Below are 21,506 nucleotides of genomic sequence, written 5' to 3' on the forward strand. Positions count from 1 at the left end.
CAGAAGCTGGAGGATTAACCTCAGGCCTCCTCCAAATCCTGATCCACCATAAACAAGAACAATTTCAGAGGCCATATGCGAGAACTAAGGAACTACTGAGTAATGTAACAGGGTCCATCCTGATGTGATTGAAGAATAAAGGTATTACTACTTCTACTACAACCAAAAAAAATCAGTTAGCAAATTACTTTAATAAAGTTTAACTATTTAAGTCTTCTAAAGCTGACTTCAGCATGGTTGAACATGTATTTGACACCAGAAAAAGTCCATTTTATTTTATCTGAAAAAACAGCCCCCCCCCATGTATTTCTTTATCGACTGTGTGAAAACGGTCATCATCTTGAGTTCTCAAATTGATAATGGTCTTCATCAAAAAGAAAAAAAAAAAAAGTAAGAACATGTACGAATTTTGGAAAAACTATCATTTTAATTTTGGTTGGTGAATTCCTCCAATCAGCTGTTCCTGTTAAATTAATCATTTTCCTGACAAGCTAAAAAATTTCACAGCTTCTATTCTGTTAGTTTTTCCCCAGAGCAAAGAAATACACAAAGACACAGATAGCTTTCCTCACTGACTTTACTTAATGCGTGAACTCAAATTTCTCAAAAGTAACATCAGTTTGTGGAAAGAAAATTCAATCAGAATATCTTTTGAGTGTACAAGGTATTTTTCTTTATCAAAAAGCACCCTTTGACAATCAAAGGAAAAGAAACTAAAACTTACAAATTATATATATAGATATATATACTTTTTACATGAACGGTCATACCATACAAAATATCAATGGATTAAAATGACCAGTGTAAAGTCTACTTTACATACCGACAAAAAACAAAACAAAAAACTGTTTAAAACTATTTCAAAATATATGCCGAACAAACAAACAAAAATATATGATCAGAAATCTAAGTCTTAATCCAAGACATTATTCTGTCATGCCTTTTCTGTTTAAACAGAATATTAAACTTCTTTTGACAATTTTACAAATACTGTCAAAAAACTATGTTACTTATTTATTGTATACAAATCCCAACATCAGAACTAAAAGTATATACAAAGGGAATAAAAACCCAGGAGAAGATCCATCACAGAAAATCTCAGTCTCATATCTCTCCAAGTGCTTTCCAATTACGCACAAGAGGAAACAAATAAGGAGTAATTCTAATTATCAATTACAAGTGGAGATTTACTGTTAGATGTAAGGCATGAAGAGGGTTTGAAGACACCTTAACTTCCCTTGAATACCTGTAACTAAAGTATGTGGTATTTAGGAACCATTACTCAGTGGACCCCGCATGAGTTTGTTGATGTTCCTCCAGCAGGTGAGGAAAAGCAAAGGCTTTGTCACATTCTGTGCATTCATACACAACCTCACCAACATGACTTTCTTGGTGCTGTTTAAGAAGAGACCACTGGCTAAATGACTTGTAGCACATGTCACATCGGTACTCTCCAACGTCTTTTTCAGCATGCTTTCTCATATGCAGAGACAGCTCTTGGGCTGTAGTGAATTTGCATTCGCACTGGGAACATTTGAACTTATTCTCAGCCTGAGTTTCGTTTTGGGCTTTCTGACGATGCCTGCGCTCGTGCTCTTTCAGGTATCGCTTCCTGGCAAATGTTTTTCCACAAAGCTCACACGTGAATGGCTTCTCATTTGGATGTTCTTTATTTTGATGCTCCAAAAGGACATTTTTAGAGGTGAACCGCATTGAGCAGACAAGGCAGTTGTACAGGTCGTCTCCTGTAACATCTACCTCTTCCTCATCCTCGTCCTCTCCTGCTGCTTGAAAATATGATGGGCTGGATTTTTTAGAGGATGGATTTGAGCATTCTGTTTTTGTTGCCTGCTGTTGCCCGGAACACTTATGCTGGCGGAAAGCAGCTTCTCCCAAAAAGCCCTGCTCACACTCTGTGCATTCATATTCAGCAGCTGAGGTCAGCTTATACTGCTCGTGTTCCTTAAGCTTGCTTCCAGAGGCAAATTTAATTTTTTCAATTGTACCATCAGGATGCGTTGGGAAATGATGAAACAGATCCATGGCACATGGAAAACACTGGCTGCAAACTGGACACTTAAAAACATGTGATGGTTCACCATCTTCATCATCAAGTTCTTGTTTAATTTCTGCTACAGTGCCAATATGGCTCTTAAGATGGGTCAAGAAGAGCTGAGAGGAAGCAAAGCTACTGTTGCATTGATTACAAGAATATATACGATTGGACTGTAACTGTTGATGGGTATTCCTGTGCTTTTTCAGGTGAGATGCATGAAGAAAATGTTTATTGCATTCGGTGCAAGAGTATGGTCGCTCTTTAGCTTCCATGCAGCCATGCTCTGAGAGCTCCTCTGGATCTCTGAAGCGCTCGCTACAAACACCACAGCGGTATTTAAGCTCTGAGGTGAATACAAATGAGCTTTCAGAGCGTGAGGCAGGTTGTTCACGTTCTCCCCTTGACACTGAAGGTGAAGGATGGTCACTTGATGTGGAATGGGTTTTCCAGTGTTCAGCTCTGCTACTCTTGGACAGAAACACACGATTGCAAATATCACATGGAAAATTCTCTTCACGGTGGGTCGACATATGCTCTGCTAGCTGCAAAGGTCCATTGAAAAATAGGTGACACTTGGAACAACGATGTGAGCGACTTTTACCATGACTGTGCTTGTGGTTACGCAGAGCAAAGAGAGACATGAACCCTCTGCCACATGTTTGACACTGAAATTCAGACTTGTGCATTCGATGATGCTGCTGCAGCTGAGATGCCTGGAAAAAGCATTTACCGCATTGTTCACATTCATGCGGCTTTTCACCCAGGTGACAGAGCTGGTGATCCTCAAGGCTTTCTGACGTTGGGAAGGTCTTTCCGCACACGTGGCACGGGAAGTATGGTGCGGAGTCTGAGTCACTGTCTTCGCTGCCGTTATTTTCATCCTCCTCGCTGTCACCAGCTGTGCTCACTTGGCTGCTTGAGTGCTGTTCGCTGCTGCTCTTTTCCCTCACAGCAGCCTTGATATCCTTATACTGTTTTGGATGCCAGTTTCTGTAGTGTCTTGCTAGTGATTTTTTTACTGCATACGATTTGCTGCAGAATCGACAACTAAATACATCATCTTCATGATCCTCCCTATAATGGCTGCATAAAGATGGTCTTGTCCAAAACCGCTGATTACACAGTTTGCAAGCATATGGCCTGCTTAGATCGTGACACGTTCTGTGGGCTTCAAGATCAGACCTGGTATAGAACAGCTTGGAGCAGTCGAAGCAAGGGAATTTCTGATCGCCTGTGTGCATCCTCATGTGTTTTTCCAGATTTCCTTGACTAGTGCACACCCGCCCACACTTAGGACATGTATTGCGCTTTTTCTCTTGTTCCTGTCTTCCATGGTCTTCAAGGTGACTGATGAGCACTAAGCCATCTGTGAAGCTCATTTCACATTCTGAACATTGATACTGCACGGCTTTCTTCTCTTTACTTGAGCCGCTTTGCACCTCATTTCCTTCTGAATTTTTTGTTGATTCGTCCATTAAATCATCGTTGCGGAAAAGCCCAGTGCTAGTCATTGTAGAGCCGCCTCCAAACGCAAGAGCAGAGTGATTAAGAGCAAAATCAAAATTTGCTTTTAAAGGTGTCTCCAACTGCTGGTTTGGAATACGTCCATTTCTACACTTCCTGTAGTGGTTTCGGAGGAGACTTTTATTCCAGAAGCCCTTATTGCAGGACTTGCAGTTAAAAGGATGGCCCACTGCATGTGTACGGAGATGACCGGTTAGTCCCGCTTTGTTTGCAAAGAACATATTACATTGTTGGCAAAAAAACTGCTTGGAGGGCTCCATATTAATAGCGGTATTAAGACTTTGTGTTAAATTGTCACTAAGTCTTTCATCACAACTCTCATCCACAGGCTCTTCTTTGATGCCTGACAGAAGCTGCTGTAGGGGGGCAGTTGACACTGGATGAGTCATTGTTTCCAGCTTGTGCGTGCTCAAAAAATGCTCTTGGAGCTGTGAAAAAAGCAGAAATCGGGAGCTGCAGTATGCACAAGAAAAGCCTTTTGGTGGGTCATGAGTGGCTGACTGCTGGCTTTGGAAAACTGGTGATGAGCTTGTTGTTAAACCACAACCTTTCTTGTGATTTTCAAGCTTGCTTGCAGGGAAAAAGCCACCACATAGGTCACAGAGAACTGTACTTGTCTGGTGTTTCTTGGGGCACTTTGGAAAATGACGCTGGACATAATCCTTCCTTATAAATCTCTCACCACAATAATCACATGAATATGGCTTCTCTCCTGTGTGCAGGCGGTTGTGAACACCTAACTGCCAGCTGTTTCCAAAAACACGGGGGCAATAGCTACAAACATACTTGTACTTCTTGTTAAAGCAAGGCTGGATCCTCTTCAGCATTTGGCTTCTGATCCCATCAAGAGATCCTGGCATGTTTTCTGCTGGAGGACAGGTTCCCTGCAGTAAAGCAGCTGCTGTTTCCCTCAAGACCTTTCTGCACCTTCTCATCTTTTTGTGCTTTTTCAGAGATTTTTCATGAGCGAATGAGGAGCCGCAGCGTGTGCACTTGAATAACTTTGTGGCATGGAACATGGTGAAATGTCGGGAAAGTTTAGACTGAGTTGTGTAGCTTCTAGAACAGACCTTACACTCAAACATCTCCTGCTCTTTAGCACTCTCAATGCCAAACTTATTTTGCCAACCTTTGCCAACATCTTCTAAACTGATTTTGGGAATACGGACCTCCAACCTTGTTTTTTTACCTTTGCAGCGAGTCTGATGTACTTTCAGATGATCGTACCTTGAAAAGCAGCTATCACAGGCCTTACAGCGATATGGTTTTACTTCATTGTGTGTCAGAATGTGACGTCTCAGGTACCTTGGTTTCATGAAAGTCTTGGTGCAGAATTTGCACTTGTACTCCGTTTCACCATGTGCATTGGGCTTTGGTTCTACCTCTATGGCAGAAGGAATGTTGGGAGGTTTTGTTGCAGCAGTGCTTTTGAGTTTTGATAGCGCATCTTTGTTAACACCGTCACAGAAAGCTTCATGCTGCAAACATAATGTCTTTGATCTGTATCTCTGACCACAGTGCATACAGGCATATGGTTGCTCACCAGTATGTGAGACCAGATGTCTCAAGAATAATGACCTGAACCTGAACCTCCGGGTACAGTAGGGGCATTTAAACTGAAGCAGAGTGGTTGCATTGGGCTGTGTAGACATTTTAGGAGTATCCTGGTTTGTTGGTAGACTGCTTTTATTATAGTTGGTGTCATGAGATAAGCCAGTGCTCAGCTCTGTTGTCTCTTCACAGTTCCTCTGATGTTGTTTCATTTTATTAGGTCCATAGTACTGCCCACATCTTGAGCATGGATGCACAGAATTTATCTTGTGGGCATGCTGATGATTTTTCCAACGGTCTTTCTTAGAAAATTTCCGTGGACAATAGGGACACGGATATAGTGTTTTTGTCTTTGTTTCAGACTCGAGAGTTCGGGTTTCAGGAGGGGAACACTTCTGACTGTGAATTTTAAGGCATATGTTACGGTAAAACTGTTTTCCACAATTGGCGCAAGAGAAGGGTTTGTCCCCAGTGTGTTTGATCATATGGCGCAATAAATAGCGGCGATTGTTAAAATTTAGTTTGCAAAATGGACACTGGTTTGAAGAAGACCCTGATATATGGGTGAGACAATGTTTTCTTAGAACTTGGGCATCATCAAATACTTCTTTACATAAGGAACACTGCATTTGCTTTGGTTCATCCTCTTCTTCCACAGATTCCAAGGTTTGCTGAGGATTTGATTCTGTTCCCTCTTCAAGTCTAAGTGCCCTGTTTTCTCTATTTTTGTGGGTTTTTAGATGTCTGAGGAGATGTGCGGGATGCTGAAACTGCATAGTACAGTCTGGACATTGAAGCGTTCCCCTCCTTAGATGTGAACTTCTGTGCTGGATCAGTTCTCCAATAGTCGGTAGAATCTTTTTGCAGACAGTGCACTGTATCCTCCTCTGGTGAATAATTTTGTGAGCAATCAGATGGGATCGCTTCTTGAATCCCTTTCCACATTCCAGACAGCGGTATGGTCTCTCACCACGGTGATTGCGTTCATGCTTCTTCAGTGACTGTGAAGAGCTGAAATATTTACCACAGAAGCGACAACTGAGATTGCTCTTTGCTTCAGCTGAGTTCAAGTTTTCCTTTCCATCTTCATTCTGTGTACCATTTAAAGTTTCAGGATTACTCTTGGTGGAGAAAATGGAATTCCGGTACCTGATAATTTTCCCAGTGAGTTTAAACAACTCGTGTTTCTTCATATGTCTGTACTTTCCAGAAGCGTAACAAAAAACTGCAGGACAGAGGTTGCATTTGTATCGTGGCACAGACGTGGAGGTTGTCAAAGCTGATGGTGGTTGTTTTCTCTTCTCCTTTTCCCTCGTTTGCATTTTCTGCTCTTTTTCAACCGTTTGTGTTTTTTGCTTTCTTTCCACTGTTTCTTTCTCAACCGTTGTCCTTTCTTTTGCTTTCTCTTTTGCTAGTTGATTAAGAAATTCTCTGAGGCAGCTTGTTTTAATATGCCTATATCGATTGGATGTCATAGTGAACATAGTGTGGCACAAAGGACATCGATATTTACCAGCAATTTTTTCCTTGCCACCATATATCGCATCTCGAACACAGTCACGCAAATGTCGCGCTCGATTGTAAGAGTACTTAAAAAGCCGTGGGCATAGAGGACATTTATATTTTCCTATTATGTCATTCTCCACTTCTTGAGTTTTCTCCTGCTTTTCATCACTCTCACTGACTGCTGTGGGACTCTGGTTTAACGACACTACTGTACCCTTTCCATGGTGTACTTTATAGAGATGCTTTTTAACCTTTTCTGCAGTAGGGAAGGTTTTACCACATAATCCACACAGATTTGTCTGGGAGATGTCGAAAAGCTTAACAAAACATTTTGGCATATCTATGTTACTTTGCACCCCATCCTTTTGTTTTGGTGTGTCAGTTTGTCTCACAGCCACATCAGGATTTTTAGCTGGGAGGTTGGACTGCTTGCATCTACCAGGTACACGCTTGTGTCTTTTCAGGCTCCCGCCTTGTGCAAAATAAGAGCCACAGTCATTACACCTAAATGGTGTTTTCCCAGTGTGAGTCCGCATGTGCTTGATATAATGCATTACTTTTGAAAATGTCAGTCTGCACCTATTGCACCTATGGTTGCCTTGGCGATTTCCCTTTTTCTGTGGGCTAGGATCTGAAGGACGCTGAGACCCGTCTTTAACGTCACCACACAAATGTTTTCCAGCTTGTTCATTTTTCACCAAATAGAGACTGCAACTTTTGCAAAAGTCAAAATTGTTCACTGAATGGCAACAATGGTAGTGTTCAATTGATTGATCTGTGCTATAAGTTGTGTGTTTGCAATCTGCACAGTAATACGAGTCACTTGTTCCATTTTCTGACTCCAAACTCTTCAATATTACAACAGGTTGCAGCATTTTCCTCATTTCAGCTGCAGATTTTAGTTGCGGAGCTTGTCCTCCTGAATGGTCCATGTTCTTCCCATCAGTTTCAGTAACAAATGCTTCTTTATACTGTGATTCATTAGTGTCACATGAGGAGTCATCTCTGGACAGAGGTTCACCATACAGCATGTCTGGCTGTTCCTCTGTAGAGATGTCCATGTCTTCAAATGAGTCTCTAGCATTTTCAGACCAATCCTCCCCAAGACCCAGAGGTTCTTGGCCAACTGGACTTTCACGTAGTGATTGCTGCTGATCAAGAGAACAGGTTGTCTTTGCGTTCACTTCTGAACTTGCCCAGTCTGAAAAATTTGTGTTGGAGCTTGAGGGTTTTGATTGCAAGCAGGATTCTAAACTATTAGGACTTTGCTTGTTGCAGTCACTTGTCACCACATGGCTATTAGATTCATAATCTGTGGAAGAGGTTGCTCTTGCCTTATCAGCGGGACTTATACATTCATTTTCTACACAGCCATGTGTGTCTGTGTTGGAGCTTTCTTTCAGTGGGGAAGAGTCTGGATTAGCAGCAACACTTTGCTTGTTCTCGTCACTAGTGTCAATGGAAATACCGTCACCAGTTACAGTGGTGTTGCCACAATTTTGATCTGGAGAAGAGGTTTTGATTTCCATTTTTTTAGAGGGACACGTGTCTGTGCTTAAACAGGATTGTGAAATACTAGGAACACTTTGCTTGTTCTTGTCAGTATTATTAACAGAAAGACTGTCACTAGTGATGTTGGGACAATTACAATCTACATCTGGAGGGGAGGTTGGACTTTCGTTGCTTCCTTCTAGAGGAGGAGGTGTGTCTGTGTTTAAGTACTCTAACTGAAGGGAGGATTCTGGATTAACAGCAACGCTTCCCTTGTTCTTGTCAACAACATCAACAAAGGGACTTTTACAGGTTGCACTAGGGCTGCTACAGTCTTGATCTAGAGGGGAGGCAGGGTTTTTCTTCTCAGATTGACTTTTGAATTCCATTTCTACAGAGGTTTGCACATCTGTGTTTAAGCTCTTTTGTTTAAAAGGAGATTCTGAATGGCTGAGATTCTTGTTGCTAGTATCAACAGTGACACTGGATCCACTACAATCTTGATCTGGAGAGGAGACCGAGGTTGTTTCTAGCGAAGTTTTAAATGTCCTTTCTTGACAAGAATGTGTATCTGTGTTTAAGCTCTCTGGCTCCAAATAGGATTCTGAATGATGATCAACACCTTGCCTGTCCTTGTCAGTGATGTCAATAGAAAGACTGTATCTGGTGATATTGAGATCACTATGATCTTGATCTGGAAGAGAGGTTGGGTTTTTCTTTTCCGATTGACTTGTGTCTTCCATTTCTAGAGAGGGATGTGTATCCGTACCAGGCGTCTGCAGTTGCAAGGAGGAATCTGGATGAGTGGCAACACTGTCTTTGTTCAAGTCATTAGTATTTGTAGAAAGACCTTCATTACTGGCAGAGAGATGACTGCAATTTGAATCTGAAGAAAAAGTCATATTTGTCTCCTCTGCTGCACTTGAAAGTTCTGTGTCTACATGGGCATTTGCACTTTGGCTCAAGCTGTTCAACTTTAAACAGGATCCTACATGAACGCCTGCACCTTGCTTGTTCTCATCTTTAGTGTCCATACATAAATAGTCTTTAGTGTCAGTTCGGCCACTACATTCTGGATCAGGAGAAATCTCAACGTTTGACTTTTCTCCTGCAATTGCTTGTACTTCATCTACATTGAGATGTATGTTGTTGCTGCAGCTTTTAAGCATCAAACTTGGTTCTGAAAGCCCTGAAATACTGACATCGCTCAACAGATCTTCACTGTGCTCATCAAGGTTTCTAAAAACTTCACCAGCCACACTTTCATCAGACTTTTGTGTAGATAATAAGTTAGATTTAACATCATGACTGGTCCTTGTGCATTTCCACAGTTGTTGTGTAGAAGCATTAGAATTGGATGCCTTGGAGGATTTAATGGCATCTGTCTGAATTTCTTTCTTCTGGCAGTCAGAATCCTTATTTTCAAGTTGACCTCTGTTGGATTTGGGAATTTGGGATTTATGTTCATCTGAAATCTTGTTTTCAAGTAAATCTGATTCTCTCGTTTCCCCTTCAAAGACCTCATCATTGTTTTGCACATCTTGACCCATATTTCCATTTTGACCATCTGCTGAGTTTGGATGATTAAGTCCTGCCTTTTCTTGGTTCAACAGTTCTTTCATGTCCTTTTGTGAGCCATTTTCATTTATGGGAACTTGATCATATTTTAACGTACTTATGATATTTGGAGAAGCTGAAGTAATTTGCTTTTCCTCACTGTCATCTGGATACTCATCTATTCCATGACCAAAGTTTTCATGACCACTTATCAAGAGGTCTGAATGAGTATGTGCAAGATCTCCCTCCACATCTTTCCTTTGTTTTTCATCTTGGAAACCACCGTATTCACTTATTTCAAGCTCAGTTTTGCTCTTGGTAGTTGTCTTCATGTAGGAGGTAGTAGAGGACTGATGATGTCCTGTGTATGATGTAACTGTTTTCTCTAATTTTTCCAAACTGTCCTCTGGAGACTGAACTATGTTTTGTCGTGCCTTCAAATTTGACGATAAAAGTACATCAGTCTCCGACATATCTGAACACAAACTCTCAGTCGGAAAAGTCATATTATCCGTATGAGTAAAAAACCATGATGATGAGCCTTGTTTTTCGGAACCATCAGTTTTAGGATTTGAATAGGACTTACTTGCCATGAATTTACAAGGTGGTCTTGTTTCACCAGCGTCTGCATCAGAGCAGCTACTGACATCTGAGTAGTTCTCAAGAAATGATGTACTTGGCATTTCATAATCTTCCTTAAGTCCTTGAAAGTCTGTTCCAAAAGATGATGGAAAAGAGTCAGATGTTTGCAATCCGTCTGCTGCAAAATCCGGGATATTACCATTTTCACATCGTTGCAAGTAATCCTTTCCCATTTGTTCTCCATCAGCTTGCCATTGTGTTTCACCACAGTACCTTTGATAAACATAATCTGACCTGGAATTCACAACACTGGGGTCTGAGCAATAGTTTGTGTTAAAGTCCGAGTTAAAGACAGGGGCTTCATGTGAAGCACCAGCGCTGGCAAAGCCATGATGTCCAGTGAAGTCCTCAATATGATGGGAAAGGCACCCATCTGACTCAGATGTCCTTCTCAAAGTCCCTGGATCTGATGGTAGAGGTGGGGGATTATGGAAATATGAATCCCACCCATGCGCCATCCTCAATACGGAGTAGTAACTAAGGCTTACTGTAGCCTGAAAACACAGATAAACAAAGAATGAATAAATACAAATTAAAACCAAAACCATCCACAGAAAAATTAAAAAATAAAAATAAAAATCTCACCTTATTTTAAACATCTATGGACTGTCCAGAGAAATGTGAATTACATCTGATTGGAAACCTGTGTAAAAATTAAAATGAATATTTTTATTGCTCTGAACATTTTACAAGCTACAGAAAACATCAGAAAAAAACACATCACACCTCTTTCACACTGCTGTTGTTAGTATAAATTAAACTTTTAATGATCAAATTGGTATTGCCACCACTCTACAGTCAAAAATTATATGAAAAAATATTTTATAACCGTTTTCTCTGCAACTACAATCTCTTATTTTGGAAGTATTCACATCTGCTATGGCACTCCAAATAATATCTGAGAAAGGCCTGTGTCTACAACTTGATGAGTCCGCATTTACAAGGCTAATGAAACTAACACCATGGAAGCCACCAAGTTGAGAACCTCTTCAGTAGGCTTTCTGGCCATACCTAATATCTAAGTAAGTAGATTCTTGGTCAGGGGGGTGCCCAAATCCCAGTATTGTAATGGAGCTTCAGGTGTCATAATAGATGACCAAATAGGCACCACTTACAGCAGAGGTGGCATACTCCAGGCCTTGAGGGCCAGTGTCCTGCAGGTTTTAGATATCACCCTGGGTCAACACCCCTGAATCACATAATTAGTTTGTTACCAAGCCTCTGGAGAACTTCAGGACATGTTGAGGAGGTCATTTAGCCATTTGAATCAGCTGTGTTGGATCATCTAAAACCTGCAGGACACTGGCCCTCGAGGCCTGGAGTTGCCCACACCCTGCCTTACAGACTTTTATGGTAGAGCAGCTAGATCTGAGCAACTATGAGACCCATACGGCATTTTAAAGAAAAAAGTCTTTGGTTTAATAAGAAATAAAACTCCACTCTTTGCACAGAACTCCAAACAATATGTTTGGCACAGTAGCAGGCACAGATCATCGACCTACTAATTTGATTCCAGCTTCGCCGTTGCTGCTGGAGAAGTGGGCGGCTGCCCGAGCTGTCATTGCCCTGTTGCTGCACCTGTGGCTGGGGGTGCCGACGGTCCAGGCCGATTCCCTCTCTCAGTCACGCGGGGTGGGCTTAGGTTTGGCCAGGTGGCTCCCTGGCCTCAGTCGGCCAATCGGGGTATGTGGCATGGCCTGCGGTGCCAATGACTTGCTGAGCAGTAGCCAAAACTGAAGAATTGGGATGCAAACCAGGAACAGAGAACATCTGCCTTCAAATTATAACTGATGCTTTACTGCAAGCAAAAGGTCCAACTTTTACAGTTTCTGTTTCAGGTTTGTGTTCCACTGTCCACAATTTCACCACTTCTCACAGTTCTATATACTTCTCTCTAATCAATTTCACATCAATCTCCTCCAATTCATCTTGTCTGGCTCTGGGGAACAGCTGGTTTATTCTCCTGCCTTCTATCTCTCTGATGTACCACATTCTTCATTGCACCTTTCTGCAGCCCCGATAGTTAGCCAACCTCCTTTCGTGCTACCTTGACTTTGGCCTCTAGTCTCCTAGGGTACTGCTCGTGTGGCTTTTCAACTTGTAGCCAAGCATCTCACTGATCACTGCTGCCGTAGTGTTAGCTGGTTAGTCTCGGTAATGATACCGTACTTTGGTACCGTAGGTACTGTCCATAGTGCTGCATTCACATCATCTAGTAGATCTTCTGAGGGTAATTCACATAATCTTTCAGTCCAGCTTTGTCCACCCACTGGTAGGACTTCTGGATGTCAGCCACTTCCTCTATCTGCTGGTAGCACATACCGTGCAGGGGCCTATCCTTCCACGATGGTTCCTCCTCTTAGTCTTCTTTCTTGGTTTTCCCTGAGATATTCATTGAGCATGCGGTGGGTTGGGGGCATCTTCCTGATGTATTCGTGGGTGTTTGTTGTCTAACACTGGACTGTGGTACTGACACTCACCAGTCCCCGGCCTCCTTCCTTACGCTTAGCATACAGCCTCAGGGTGCTGGACTTTGTGTGAAACCCTCCAGCTTGATGTCAGTGGCTTCTATTTCCTCCTTTGGCCATCTTATTATTCCAGCAATGTAACTGATCACAGGCAGGGTGTAGGCATTAGCCCGGATCTGTTCTTACCATTCAGCTTACTCCTCAGGACTTGCCTGACCCTCTGCAGGTACTTCGTGGTTGCAGCTTTGCTAGCGGCCTCTTCGTGGTTTCATTTGCCTGTGGGATCCCAAGGTACTGACCTCAATAAATTATGACCACCTTGTAAAAGAAGTCACAGAAGCACTAAATCGATGGTCAAATCTGCCTATATCTATGATAGGTCTGATAGATATACTAAAAAATGACAACGTTTTTTTATATTATTTCCAAACACCTCTGCTGCCAACTCTATTCTCTGACAGTTTAAACAAACTATTTAATCAATTTATTTGAAGTAATAGGAGGGCAAGGCTCTGTCTAAAGCTAATTTACTTGACCTATGAAATAGGACGACTCCAACTCCCCAGTCTCAGATGGTATTACATGACTGCCCAACTAACATCAGCTTCCACCGTTAACAAAAATAGAGGTGGTATGCATTGGGAATATAAAAGGGAAAAGCTTTCTCTCTATGCATTATAACTTATTGACGCTTTCGTCCTCAGACTCAGCAGCGGATAAGTTAGATGCATGGAGAAGGGATATCCAAGAAAACAAATGTTTTTAAACATTGTTTTGTTTTGTTTAAAAACACAAAAACAAACAATAAAAACATGCTTTAAACTTGTGCAATTTAAAGCACTCATACGTACAGTATAACACCTGTCAGGCTCTATCATATGTCCAATCACATTCCAGACATTTGTACCAAACGTTTAGTTGAAGAAGGAACTTTTTTTCTGCTCTTGACGAAGGCCAGATGGTGACGAAGGCCTCTCCTCCCTGCTTAGCCTCATGTCCTTGTCTAGTCTCGTGTTTTTTGTATTACTTTTCCCTGGAACACTCTCACAGTCTGTTCTCTAAAACCTAAAAGGAATTATGGATTTGATCAACTGGTCCCTGAATGCAATTGACACCCTTTTCTTAACGAGAAGTCTGGGCTCGGGTGAGCTTGAGTGCAGAAGATATCGACCTATTAGGAACCATGATAACAGGGTTCTTGCTGATCAGAGCTGGCTTGGCCCTGACTTATCGAAGAATTAAGAAAGCGGAACCAGCTGTTTAAACCCCCACAAGGCTGCCCGCTGGGATTGAAACGATGGGACGACGTGTGAGTTTCTCAAAATGGGCTCATTGAGTGCAGCACGGATAAGATCTTGGAGAAGCTCGCGGCTCTCCAACGGGAGATTGAGAGACCAGTGTCAGACTGTTAGAAGAGCTTTGAAAAATCATATGAGTTGTTCGCACTAAAGTAAAAACCACCATCACTTCATGCAGATACCCCTTCGGCGCCAGCTGCGGTCTCAAGGCTGAAGCTGAACAAAAACACCCTGATAACGACTGTGTTTAGACTGTTCTTCCCATTCTATTCAAGGCCACCTGGGTTGGCTGGAAGACTGTTTACTTAGCCTGACAGGGCGAAGGACACTGTCTCAGCTGAACTCTGGACACACACACACACACAGACATTTATACACATGCAGATGTACACTCATCCCCCCTCCCCCTCCAAACACCTTCGACGCTTATTCCCTTCCGATGCAGACGGTGGATCAAGGACCAGCACATAGGCTGCAGGCCCAGATGTACTGTCTACATTGGCCGTCTCTCACCCTTTACCCACCCCTATTGCTTGTCATGTGTTTCTTTGGTGTATTAAGAGTTTTTTCATGTGCTATGTGTAGAGGTGTTTTTTTTCTGTTCTCAAACTGATCTCCCTATTGGAGCTCAGTCTGGGGGGAGTTATTTTTTTCTCCTTATCTTTCCTCATGTGGTGCATTTTCCATTGTTATACCTCTCTGACCTGTCTTCCTCATGTGATGTTTTTGTGTAATGTGTGTATGGTCGGAGGGTAAGATTCCGCCGCCATTGCGTGCAATAGGTCAGCAGCCTTAACATGAAATTTCCCACTTGTGGGACTAAAAAAGGTATATCTTATCTTATCTCTTCACCATTGTCTATGGCAGGGGTCAGCAACCTTTAAGACCCAAAGAGCCATTTGGAGCCGGTTTCCACGCAAAAGAAAACACTGGGAGCCGCAAATACTTTTTGACATCTAAAATGAAGATAACACTGTATATATTGTTTTTTACCTTTATGCTTTGTGTGAACAACTAAAGTGTGTTGCTTATGAAATCCATGAAGTGCTACAGAGAAAATTACATTTTATTCATGTAATTAACACATTTTGAACTCTTAAAGAAATATAACAAAAGGAAAGACACCCAGCTGAACTAAAATGATCCAGCAAACAAAAACTGTTGTGAGCCGCCACCCTTATATCACCTTTGGGCTTTTGGAGCCTTGACCTGACTTTAAAAAAAAAATAAATAAATAATAATAATAATAATAATAATATAATAATAATAATAGGAAAAAAAGCACTATGCTGCTGAAAAATGCAAAATAGATATTTGCAAAATTCTGCCTAAATATATATTTTACCAGGTTAATGTGTGTGGCAGGGTGGTCTGCAGCACCGCTGCAGGGGAGGCGGACGCACCTGAGCGGCACCCGCAATCGTGGCTCGCCGTTTAACGTCTGTGCTCTCTCTGCTGTTGTTGGTATATGTCGGGCTGTGAGCTGAAAAGCTACAGCCGGCTGTGTGCGTACAGCAACCGTGTGTGAAAAGTGGTCAATAAAGAGATGCTGAAAAGCATGTTCATGCAAACATCGTCGGGTCTGCCGTGGTATGTTTACAATGGGACTTCTGCTCCTGAACCTCTGCACACAGCGTCTGCAAATCGGGGCTGTACGAAGTCACTTTCATCTTCACGCAGGACTGTAAGCTGTCATCTGTGAGGCGTGAGCGGTGTTTGTTTTTAACATAGTTCACGGAGGAGAACAGCTGCTGACATAATGTGGATCCGAAGATCCATAACTGGCCTACCTGGGGTTGAAAGTCTCTATAAATGCACGGCGTTTCGGCGGGTACACCGGCTTCCGCGAGTGTGACGCTTATTTTGAGCGATGAAAAAATAACAAAATATAATTTTATTTTTATATTTCAATGTCACAATAATCTTCCAATTTAGAAGTACATAATAAAAAAAACCTAACATAAATAAAATACACTTCAGCTAAATACTTCAAATTTATTTTCCCAAACCACGCGGAGCCGCACTATAAGGACTAAAGAGCCGCAGGTTGCCGACCCCTGGTCTATGGGAATGTTCTGAAGTTCATGAATTGTAGAAAGATGTTGCCAAGTGTTTGTCTGAAATGTTTAATGTAAAAATCCCCTTAATGGTTAAACTCTGGGTACTTGGTAACAACTAAAAAAAGCTGACTAAATTACTGGACTATGGACTACTTCAAGCCAGAAGTAGCCTGGCTACTGACTACTTCAGCCCATGTTGGAGGAGTATGGATGCACACTCCATGGGACTCTAGAAGTAGGAAACTGCAGAATCTGTAGGCCTGGAAAGACGAACATGCATTGCCAAGGGCCAACGACGGGACTTTGTGAATATCCATTTTTTAAATAATCGTTTGACTACTATTGTTCCAGATAAACACATCCAGACCCTTTTCAGTGCTACTGCTATTTGTAGATTGGTCTATGGAAATCTTGTTCTGTCCCTATCCCTGTGTGAATGGTGGACAACTTCCCAGTGCACATCCCACTGAATGTTGAAAAAAATAAAAAATGACTGGCTGGACTCCTCAACTCATGTGCTGCTTATTAGCTTGGAATATGATGAGTCTTCAATTGTAAACTGGTGGGTCACAGCCAGTAACCATCTATTGTCATCTGTCTTGATGATACATCCAAAACTCAGGTCAGTTTAAAAAAGAAGTTCTTTTCTTTGGGAAAATGTTGGATGTTTGTTAATAACGCAGGGGCAAGTGGCCAGAATGGACCTTCAACTGAGCAAACAATAGGGGATCTGTGCTGGAAGAGATCCAGAGGTGCACACGATTATCTTGTAAGCAAATACTTAAAATTAAAAAAAAAATATATCACATACGGTTTTTGATTTTGTTATTGGGCTAGTTTGTGGAACGTATTCCACTTAAGCTAATTTAGGTTACCTGATGTACTTCGGTTTTGTTTACTTACCTATACACCAGTCCTGAACTCAAGACATAGATGTGCCATTTTAAAACAAAAAGAAAGAACACACTCAAAAGCTTAACACTAAAATTCTTCTTTACCTGGTGGTAAAATGTCTGCTGCCATCCAAATCTTCAAGATGTTTTTTCAGTTTTCTGTAAAAGAACAAAAATAAATAAAATATGTTAACGTCATTATTATTGTCATCATCATCACTTTGAGTACTAACAGTAGCTTTGGCACCGTGTGCAAATTAGATCATGCAACAGAAGAATGATCCCAAACACAGTAGCAAATCTACAACACAACGTTTGAAAAAGAAAACAATCCATGTGTTGCATTGGCCTAGTTAAAGTCCAGACCTTGACCAGACCTTAAGACAGCAAGTGAACAAACAAATGCCTGCAAACCTCAGTGAACTGAAGAAACAAAGAAGAACAGACCAAAATTCCTTCACAACAATTTAAGAGACTGACGAAGTGGTATAGAAAACTTGAGTGTACTTAGTTTTTCCTCCCACACATTGTTACTGCATTTTTAGTTTAGTTTTTGTTGGATAAGTAGCTGTGATCTTGCCATTGCTCTCAGCGTGAGTACTTCCCTCTCACTCAGTCACAGCAGTGACTGCCAGGGTTCAGTGCTCCTCACTGGGGACATGGCTGCTTTCTGTCTTTACTTATGAGTGTGGCACTTGACAAATTATGTTGTGCTTATAAGAATCAGGATCTTTAAAAACCAACGGCTTTATTTAAACACAAAAATCTGCACCGTTACCGGCTCATGTTCATTCAAAGACGATATGCAAAAGATCAACAGAGCCACTAAGACGACCTCCATTCTTTAAGCCTTTAACTGAGCTTTTTGGATTTTGTAATAAAACGTTATGAAACCAGATGTGATCAGTGAAGGGTGAAACTGACTGAAAAAAATCAAGAAACACTGTAAAATGGTAAATGGCCTGCATTTGTATAGCGCTTTACTTAGTCCCTAAGGACCCCAAAGCACTTTACACTACATTCAGTCATTCACCAATTGATACACATTCACACACTGGTGACGGCAAGCTACATTGTAGCCACAGCTGCCGGACACTGGCGCCACCGGGCCCTCTGACCACCACCAGTAGACAAACATGGGATTAGTATCTTGCCCAAGGATATTTGGCATGCAGCTAGGAGGTAGCCTGGGATCGAACCACCGACCTTCTGAATAGTGGCTGACCTGCTCTGCCTACCCCACAATGCAAAGACTTTTCAATTACAATGTAGGCCCATCCCAATGAACCGCTTACTTTTTCATAGTTTTCACTCAAATCGGAACTGTATTTTTCAGTATAAGAACATCATATTTAGTAAGATGTGACACTAACCATTGAAACCATCACCTTATCAGGACAGTATTCACTGATCAAAATCAGATGAGCAGCTTTAGACCCATGCCATGCTTCTGTTTTTGCTTTGTTTTTTTAAATATAGGAATTATGGTTCAATACCCTCCCAACCCCCCCAAAAGGTGAAATAATAACAGAATTTGATTTATTTACATCACTGTATCTTCTATCTACTTTGCAAGACCAAAGCACTGTAAGCTTTAACAGAGCAGCATGTTCTTGCAAACCAAGCCAGCTGTGACAGTCCATGCAAGTCAATGCTTGTCAAGCTGGCAATAGTGCTGGTTTGTACAGTTCCAGTTTACCCTACAGCTACATGATTTTACCCTTTACTTCTACTTAAGGAAGCAGTATTTTAATGTCAAGTCAATAATACATATTATTTCACCTGTTAATTTTTGTGCTTTTCCTTAGAAGTAATTTTTAAATTGGCGTTTTATTTTACTAGTTTATACTATTGGTTTATTATTCAGGAAGAGCTATGTGTCAGAAAGATCATGGTAAAACCTTGAGGCCTCGGAGATGTGAGTCATGGGCAGCAAAAGAATCTTTTCAAGTGGCACAGATCTGGATTGCAAAATGAAACTCCAAAAATATTGTATTGGTAAAGATACATTGTTTCCATGTCCAGGAGACCACGTTCAGTTGGCCTTCATGAAGTTTGCTGCTTTGCTTCATTGCTTCAAGCTACCTCAACCACACGCAGTTTTAACATGTGTGTAACACAAGCCAAAAATAAATGTAGGTTCCCATTAACGAAACACCTGAAGAAAAAAAGGATCATGCTACCCTTCCTACTCATTTCAAACATAAATCACTTGACTTTGTAAAGATCATCTTTTGTGCTGATTATAATTTAGCACTTCTTTTCTAGTCTACCACTGCTAAGGTATAGTGCTTACTGGGTCAGTTTAAAACTCCAAAACCAATACACCTTCTTGTCTGCTGTACAAGATGCGGTTGGCATTTAAAGGGTTAACAAGTAGCAACCATTTTGTGGCCAAGACTTGCTACAAAATGGCACCCTCTTTCCTTCTGCTTGTCTATTACACAAACGCCTTTTGCTTGTGAAGGCACACAGGGAGCAGTTCCAAAGGGGACAAAGGGAAAAAAATTCTGGTATAGGAGCAGGCAAAATCGTTAAAAGGCTGAAAAGAAGCCCATGGATCAGTCTGACACTGAGATGAGGTTGCTTTACTCAATTGCACATAAAATCCCAGACATCCAACTGTTTCAATCTGTACTCTTAATGTCAGACTTTGCTCCATGCTACTCCAAAGGTCCTCTGCTAAACTGTAAACTGATCCCACCTGACTCTGTAGAAATGCCACACTCACACTGCAGCTCTTGCCTGTGAGTACACTTGTATCTCCAAGGTCATAGGCTTAAATCCTGAGATTCATTGTAAAATGCTTCCTTGGATAACAGCTAAATGACTTCTCTGCTGGCTGCACTAGTCTCTGTAAGGTCAAATGCTTGATACTGGTGTATGTCTGAAAATAACTGGTCTGTAGGAATTGTCTGTAATATCCAAAAAAACCCCAAAAACCCCCTCTTTTCATACTTTACCTCTAAAAAGGAGACATTCAGACTGTTTTAGTGTTCGTTTGTGGTGCTGTGGGAAGTGCGAAGTACCACGGGACCTTGGGAGGAAAGTCTTAGTCCTATTTGTTATCTCACTGCTACACATCTGACCAAATGCTGTGTAAAATTGGTATTGTTGTTGTGAGGCTCAGCACTTAATTAGATTTTAGCTTCAAATATGATTTTGATTCTCAGTAATAAGGAAGCAAGAACACTGGGGTGAAGCAAGCACTGTTTTACATTCATCAAGCACACCTCCTTTACAGCTATGTACTTTCAGGCCTCTATAAAAGTCCAAACAGACTCACCACGTGTTTCAACTTTAGTCAACAAGTTCTGTCTAGAAAAAATTAAAATCAATATGTTGTTCAGTGACCTTTTGAAAGGATATTTAATGCTTGCTTGCTGCTGCTCTAATCTGTCAGGAATCTATCACCTGTGCCAGACTAAGGTGTCATCTTACTTAAACTAAAGCCCCTTTTGCCCCATTAGTACCTACTCTGATTGTTCAACAACTACAACAAAAGGTGGACGCTGAGGCAAGAATACACCTGCTGCTCAGTCTGTGGCTTTGTTCAGACTTCCCTCGTTGCCAGGATTCAAAATTGGTGGGGGGGTTTTTTCCCCCCCAATCTTTACCAGTCGTCATCCCAAGTCTTTCTTTACAACTCTAGATTCTATAATCTCCTCTTATATTTGGAAGGGTAAACGACCTCGAGTAGCTAAGGTGCAACTACAGAAACCTAAGATTGAAGAGGATCTGGCACTCCTCAACTTCCGCTTATACTATTCAGTTTATTTTGAAAAGTCTCAACAGGAGCTTGAGCTTTATTGTGAAAGGTTTATGTGGAAGATAAACAAGCGGACACACGATGGTTTTACCGTCGTTGTTACTAACGACAATGCATAAAAGCAGGCACTTGTCCATCCGTAGTGTGGTTATATTAAATATAAGAGAAAGAGAGAACTTTAAGAAATGAATATAGCCACTACAGTGACCATCAAAACGATGAAAAAATATTGCCGTAAATAGTTTATTTTGCGACACCATGAAACAAACGATAGCGTAAAATGAAACGATAGATGTTTTTATATTGTCATCCGATATATCGTTATATCGAACAGCCCTAACCCTTGCTGTAACAGATGCAGGTCTGATAATGCTAATCTAACCCACATGTTTTGGACCTGCCCTGGCAAATTTTTGGGAGGAGATTTTCTGCACTTTGAACAAGGCTTGAAACTAGCTCTCAAGCCCCTAACTTGCTTTCTTTGGTACAACAGGAGAGGATGATAAGTATATTTCCAGAGCAAAGCGTAGGGTGCTGTCTTTTGGTTCCCTCCTGGCTAGGCGTGCCATTTTGATGAGGTGGAAGGCTGCTGCCCCGCCCTCCCATGTTCACGGAGTGAGTCCCCTTGTCCTCAAGACCTGTGCCCCCCAGCTGTGCGGAGTCTTTCATAAACTGTTTATGCTGAGTCTGA

General features: G+C 41.5%; 1 protein-coding gene across 3 annotated transcripts in view; it reads right to left on the bottom strand.

The window, feature by feature from the left end:
* Positions 1-377: 377 nt before the first annotated feature.
* The window catches only part of znf1035 (zinc finger protein 1035), a 49,875-nt gene continuing 28,746 nt past the window's right edge, over positions 378-21,506 (bottom strand). For 2 of the 3 annotated variants that reach the window (XM_042229064.1, XM_042229065.1), the window contains exons 3-5: positions 17,152-17,205; positions 10,913-10,970; positions 9,151-10,821 (exon numbers count right to left, since the gene is read on the bottom strand). Coding sequence is in view for 1 of the 3 variants with exons in the window: in XM_014340551.2 (XP_014196037.1) it covers positions 1,279-10,785 (9,507 nt within the window). In the remaining 2 variants the exon portion in view is untranslated. Of the gene's footprint in view, positions 10,822-10,912; positions 10,971-17,151; positions 17,206-21,506 lie in introns of all 3 variants that reach the window. The other variant, XM_014340551.2, reaches the window with a different exon arrangement.

The sequence above is a fragment of the Haplochromis burtoni genome, unplaced genomic scaffold (assembly GCF_018398535.1).
Source record: "Haplochromis burtoni strain Fernald_Lab_line unplaced genomic scaffold, NCSU_Asbu1 Contig_376, whole genome shotgun sequence".
NCBI lineage: Eukaryota > Metazoa > Chordata > Actinopteri > Cichliformes > Cichlidae > Haplochromis > Haplochromis burtoni.